This window comes from Buceros rhinoceros, unplaced genomic scaffold, assembly GCF_000710305.1.
Source record: "Buceros rhinoceros silvestris isolate BGI_N320 unplaced genomic scaffold, ASM71030v1 scaffold8713, whole genome shotgun sequence".
NCBI lineage: Eukaryota > Metazoa > Chordata > Aves > Bucerotiformes > Bucerotidae > Buceros > Buceros rhinoceros.
In genome coordinates this window covers 10,683-17,174 of record NW_010405330.1, presented here as the reverse complement: position 1 = coordinate 17,174, position 6,492 = coordinate 10,683, and the positions used below count along the sequence as shown (strand labels likewise).

At 52.5% G+C, this 6,492-nt stretch overlaps 1 protein-coding gene across 1 annotated transcript in view; it reads right to left on the bottom strand.

Moving 5' to 3' along the window:
* Positions 1–6,492, bottom strand: part of AMN (amnion associated transmembrane protein) — a 25,079-nt gene that overhangs the window by 11,702 nt on the left and 6,885 nt on the right. Inside the window, exon 4 of the mRNA XM_010133674.1 lies at positions 354–441. Coding sequence (XP_010131976.1) covers positions 354–441 — 88 coding nt within the window. The remainder of the gene's footprint in view (positions 1–353; positions 442–6,492) is intronic.

The window sequence follows — 6,492 nt, the reverse complement described above, 5'->3', positions numbered from 1 at the left end:
TTCAGCTCACCGCTGTGTAATTCCTGACCAGTTTTCTTTAGAAATACCATGGCAAAGAAAATGAGGGCTTTGATGTGGCTACATGCTTAACAGGCAGGGTAAAATACAAACAGTATTTGCCTCTCTGCTACAACTTCAAAGGCTTCCCTACTATAATTACTTTTTCAGAAGATGGGTGATCTAGCAGGAAAAAGAGATCTGATGTGAGGGAGGTCATCAAAGAAAAGGTATTAAAAGAGAGGTGATTCACTTTGCTCTGAGGTGGGACAGCAAAGAGCTTTTTAGAAGAGTCTGGGCTGAATTTGCATTAATAATCACGAGCTGATGGGGTGACTGGTCTGGGCACAAAATACCTGAGTCACAGCCCGGATCCCAGCTGCCATCAAAAGCTGCGAATGCTGCTCCAGATGCCAGCACGAATTCTCCATTCAGGGGCAGGTACTAGATGAAGAGATTCATAGTATAACTGCGCAGTCCCGCTGCCAGCCACCCAGGCTTGTAATCAAATAGCAGTGCTAATTATTAGGCTGCCTATTACACTTGCTGTCTCTGAGGCACTTTACAGTCGTTAGGAGTTACCCTCGCCATGCTCCACGCTAATAGGAAAGTATCAGCTCCCATTTTTACAGATGGGGACGCCGCAAAGGAGAGAGGTAGTTTGATGTTATCTGCCAGTAACACAGAAAGCCCTAAAGTGTTCAGGGAATCAGGAACCAGGAAAAAGCAAGATAAGCTCTTTTGACAGTTACTTTCTCCTCTTGCACACACTCCCAGCAGCTCAGGAATGGTTTTATACGTTGGTATGCCATGAAAAACCCAACCTTACTCTCGAAATGCCATGGGGTCCCCTCACTTCCTGTGTTCCCACCTCTGGGGGCTGCGCTTGCCCCACAAAAAATAACTCAAGGGTCCAAGCAATGCTTGGTGAGGTGCCAGCTAGTGGACTTGCACTTGGTGTGAGCAAAGGAAAGCACACGGCAGCATTTGGTGCAACTTGTCTCAGTCAGACCCTCTTTTTGTTGGGTAGAACATCACCAGCAGGTAGCCAGAGTCTCTACACTTGCCTGGCTTCAGCCTGGACCAGCTTCTGCTCAGAGGCACAAGGACAGACCTCAACAGGAACAGCTCTGCCATGGAAGTCCTTTCAGCAAGGAGCTGCAGCTACCTGGGTCACCAGCTGGCACTGCCAGCTCCAGGACAGGCCATGGCAAATGACTGAGTCAGGTGACGCATTGACAGCACATGCGTTATTCAGACCAGCCCATCTTATTTTACTTTTAGAAACAGCCAGAGAGCAAGTCGAGTTTTCCCTCAATACTTTCACGTGTCAAGGAGAGAGTGATGCTCAAGGCTCTCTTCTACTCTAACTCAGTCTATCCAGGGTTTTAGCATCACTCTCCAGACAGCAGCTGGAAGCCCTCCAGGAGCACGTTGTGCCGAGGCACTGGGTCCTGTGCTCAGGCAGAAGCGTGTTAGATGGGATTTTAAGATTTCGTCTACTTAACTGGTCTTTAAATATACATGTAGGTTAGAGAAAGCAAGACTTATGAATGACTGCTGTGGGTGGCTGCAGCAGCTCTCTATCCTTGGGCCTGTGCTGCCCGAGGACGTGCTGTCCCACACAGGGACTGCCAGGGGATGGGGTGGACAAGACAAAAAGCTTCTAACTACCAAACTGTAGGCAGCTGTTTAGAATCTCTGTGCTTTGGTGGTGCTTTGAAGGCCATAGGCCAGGACCCCTCTTGGTTCAGGAACCATGAGAAGCCAGGATGGAGAGAAGAGGTTGGCTGCCACCAAGAAGAACCCTGCAGTGCTCCATCTGCTTCAGACCCAGCAATGTCATATGTTGGGCTGGACAAGAGGGGATGACGAGGTGAATGGCTGAGGTCTGGACAACATCTGCCCCAAGAGTATGGTGTCTCTTCATCAGCCAGGAAGAGACCTTTGCCTGAGGACACTGCTCCATGAGACCATAGCATGTTTCATGCCTATCTAGAAACCACAACATCCTGTGCTCTGAATTCCTGTTATTCTGGAGTAAAGCCAGTTTTCCCAATACTGAAGCACTGAAAGAGTCTGAAAGGTCTGTCAGGATACCAATGGCAAGGGGCCCTTTAACTGCAGATATAAAAGCCGTGTCTAGTGATGTTTCCAGGCTCAGGACTTGGCCTGCTTTGAGCCGGACAAGGTCTATGCTACCACCTTCTTTCGAAGGTGCTTCACTTCAGAAGCGCCCTGGCTTGCTTTCCTGTGAATTCACTCACAAACGGGTGGTGGGACACCTTGAAGCAGTCAGCTAACACCTATACCCAGGGCAGGTACCAGCAGCACTGTCGGCCAAGGCCCCTCTCCCAAACCCACTGGACCATTTCAGGCTGGAGCTCCTCACTGCTGTCTCTTGCCCAGTTTGCAGGTTTTCACTCTGGAGCCTGCTGCTTATGAGGGGATAAGCAGGGACAGTGGCCAGCTGGCTGCTAGGGTCCAGCTGAGCTGCTCTTGGGATGCAGTGGATGGTTTCACCAGTGCAGGGTACCAGCTCCTCACAGCAGTCACCTGCGGCACTCAGGCCTCTGTAACTGCAGAGATCTTTGGGTGGAGGAAACAAAAACAGCTGCTGGTGGTGGGGTTGGGTGACACAGCAGGGCCATGACTGGCTGGCCTCTGCTTGCTTCCCTGGGCTGCAGAAGCTGGTATTTGAGAGTGTTGTGGCTGGATCAAGAGCAGGTAGGGCAGCCCCTGCTCTCATCCCTGCCTGCCCTGCAGCTCTTTCCTTTTAAGTTAACAAACGCTTTAACTATTGCCGTGGGTCAGAGCTTCCCAAATGACCCGCGGTGGCCATGCAGGACACAATGAGCTTTCTGTCCAGGGGGTTGTTCGTTTGGATTTTCACAAATTAACTAGGGGGGAGAAAAAAGCCAGAGAGACAAGTCAGCCAGCACTAGACAAACATGTGTCTGCATTTGTAAGCTGCATCACTCATGCTGCTCCAGGGAGCAATGCCAGAGCGCTGTGTACATGCGTTATGCACGAAGAAAAGCAAGGAAAGCCCGCTAAGGATTCACAGGCCACGGCTGAGTTCAGTGTGGCAAGAACGGGAGCGGGGTGGGGTTGGTTAGAGACACACACACGTGTGCACAGGCATACACGCATGCTGCTCCAACTGAGATCGCTTCCTCCCGTGCCTGGGAGGGCCCAGGTGAGAGGTGTCTGCATAGGGTGAAGGGCAGGCACAGGGTCAGCAGTGCACAGCACCAATGCTGCTCGTGGGAGAGGTGGGAGAAAATGCTAAACCTGCCCTACGCCTGCAGTGCCACTGCAGGGCTCTGGAGACAATGGTGTCCAGACTCTTTGGAGAAGATTCAGCTTCTCCACCTACCGCTGGAGATCCTCCTCCACCTACCGCTGGAGATCTTCCTCCACCACCAAGGCCAAAACCCCAGGCTGGCAGAACTCCCCAAGCCCAGAGGAAGTTGTCCAAGTGAGTGTGACTGTGGCAGGGAAATGACAGTCCCACAGCACACATGGTGTCCCATCTGCTGACCCCTTCACGCTCTGGAACCACCCAAACCATTTTAGCATGAGCCCTGGAATTCAAACACAACACAACGTGATGTGAGCCAGGGGGTAGGGTCACCTCATCTCTACAGACGTGAAGTGCAAGAAGAGCCCGTAACTTCTGCTGTGTAGCACGGATTTCTGAGGGTGGCCCTCCACAGATACAGCTCTTTGCCCACCAAGGTGGACGTGCCACTCATCCACCACCAGCCCACCCTCCACTAGATGCACACCTCTGGTCAACATTTCAGAAGCTCCATCATCCAGTAGATTCTAGTTTGTAAATAATTCGCCCTTTCTTTTCTTCCTAACATGAGTTAAGCACCTCAGCTCATTGCAGAGGACAAATGGAGGCTCCAGTTGGGCAGTAGCTTTCTGCATTTGGGAGTTTAGTATAGAAATTACATATAGGCTGGGCCACTTTCCAAGTACATTTTGAACTGAGCAATGACATGTACCAAAGGACCGGAGCCAAAAAGCTGGCAGTTTCATCTGCTTTCCCTTGCTCCTGCCAACCTTTACTCCAGGGCCATTAATACAGTAAGCTTAGAGTCTCATTAGTCATTTCCCATCCCTGATACTGGTAAATGACTTATCTTCTCAGCCATCGTTACCAAGTGTAATGACAGCTGAAACACAGGCATAATTTTTCTCATCAAAGTCAGAAAAAAAAAAGAGGAAAGACCCTGTGTTGCTTTTGGCCCAGCGTGACCACACATTTGCAACCTCAGCATTGTACCACTTAGAAGAAATCCCAGTGTCCCAGTGCATAACTGAAAATTGAAAATAAACTCCAAAATGCAAAAGGAAAAAATAGCAAAGGCCTGAGAGGCGGCTTTTGAAGTGGGTGTCTTTGAACCGGCATTTGGCACTTTCCAGCTCTGCTCGATTCAGGAGTGTTGGGCTGAGATGACTGACAGCAGCAGTGCGACTGGCATATCACCATCAGCAGCACAGGAGAAAATGCAGCATTTGTGCTTTGAACTGGGGTGAGCGATGTTTGTGATCACAGCCAGCTCTTCCCCCAGCCTTGTTTTAATTTGCAGCATCAACAACACATTTGAATTCCTTGCGCAGGTGAGATGGTGCCGCCATCCCCATCATGCAATGCTGAGACTACCCAGTCTGATGGTGGTACCCCATCAGGAAACATCGCTGGGGTACATGCCAGAGGGTTAGTTCTCCAAAATAGAATGCTGTAACCCACCACTGGCATTAACACCCAGGGAAAGTTACTTCTCTCTCATCTCTCCCCGTCCTGCTTTGCTGGGGCAGTGGCAGCCCACAGATGGCAGCAGGCAGCCAGGGCAGCAGGCAGATGGCCCCTACCCATCGCTGCCCATGGGTGGGAATAGTGGGGGTTTTCCCAGTGGGGGTTGGAGTGCAGCTGGGCATGCGGGTGCTTGGGTGGGATCCAGCTGTTGGCAGAGGGTCCCAGGAAAGGGGGAAAGGGGCCAGATACATCTGCAGGTGAATCCCTTTGCCGCAAGGTTTCTGGGGTTCATTAGCTGGGGGTTCATTCGTTCACTTTCCTGCTCAGGTGAAGCTCCCACCTGCATCCTTGACTCGGCATCCTTCCTCTCAGCCATACACGCACCCACTCCCCCAGCCCACTGCCAGATCCAGCCTGTCCATGCCATGGCTGCCAATGCTGCACTGGCTATTCCAGATCCCCTGCGAGAGGGGCCAGCAAGACACGACGGCCTTGAGACCTCTGGGTGAGCTAAGGAGGGCGACCTGCTGCTGAACTAGGACCTCACTGCTCAAAGAGATCACTGCCCAGGCACGTGCCCCCATGAGGAGCTGGACTTCAGCATCCAGGCAAGAAAGGCAGCTTTTACCCCCATGAAGCCCACACTCAGGCAGACTGGCACAGTGCAGAGGAGGACACAGAAGCTAGTGCTTCCCTCTGTGGCACCCATCAGTGGCAGGCAGAAGATGCTCACCAGCCCTCCTCTGCTCCCAGCAGTAACTCCCCCTCTGCTTCCCGCCCCTGGAGCAGGCAGGGGTGCAGGCAAAGGAGCATTGTGCTGACAGGACGTCATCATGTCAGCATCGTCCCCTGCAAGCTAACGAGGCTTTTGGCTGTTTTCCCCTGTCTGTATCCTTGTCTCCCCCTCCTGCAAGGCAGGATCTTTCGGCAGCAGTGCGGCCATGCTCTCGTTAAGGCAGGACCCAGCTCCCCTGCCACGTCTGCTCATCACATTTTACGTGACCTTTTGGGGTGCAGGCTCCCCACATAGCCTGCCTAAGCTGGTCTTGACATCACAGCCCCTGGCACATCAGGTACCCAAAACATCCCTCTCCTGCCATCACAGCTCCTGGCCCTTTCACACCGGTGCTGGCCGGCACAGCCCCCGCTAAACCTCCCGCAGACCCCAGTAAAAGCCATGGAGGGATAAAAAGAGCAACAGGCCCCAAAAGGTCATTAACTTCACTGCAGCCCCCTTGCGCCCTCCTCCAGATGTGGAGCCAAACAGGTCCAAAGCAGCATGCAGAAACTGGGTGACACTGGGGACACACGGGGACATTGGGAGCCCCTCGGAAAGTTCATGAAGGCAAATCAGCCCAAGACGTTTGAGCTGCGGATGCAGAAGGCACATCATCGAATCTACTTGCTGAATCTACTTCAGGCTAGTTCTGCTCGTTTTCCTGAATGTCCCTCCACAGACAAGGACAGAGAGAGCTGGAAAGCAGCTCAAGGTGTGGGCAGGGGCATCCCCAGTGACAAGGGTCGGCAGCCGGTCCATGGAGCAGCCGTGCAGCCAGATCTGCCCCAGCAACTGCTCCAGCCCGAGATGCCAGCAAGCTGCTCTGCTCATCCCAGGCTCCAATAACTCCTCCTGATGGAAACCAGCCTGAGAGGAACAAATGAACTCGGGGAGGCGACTGTAAAAGGCTGGTTTACCACACTCCTTTCCCAGGGCAAATCTTCAG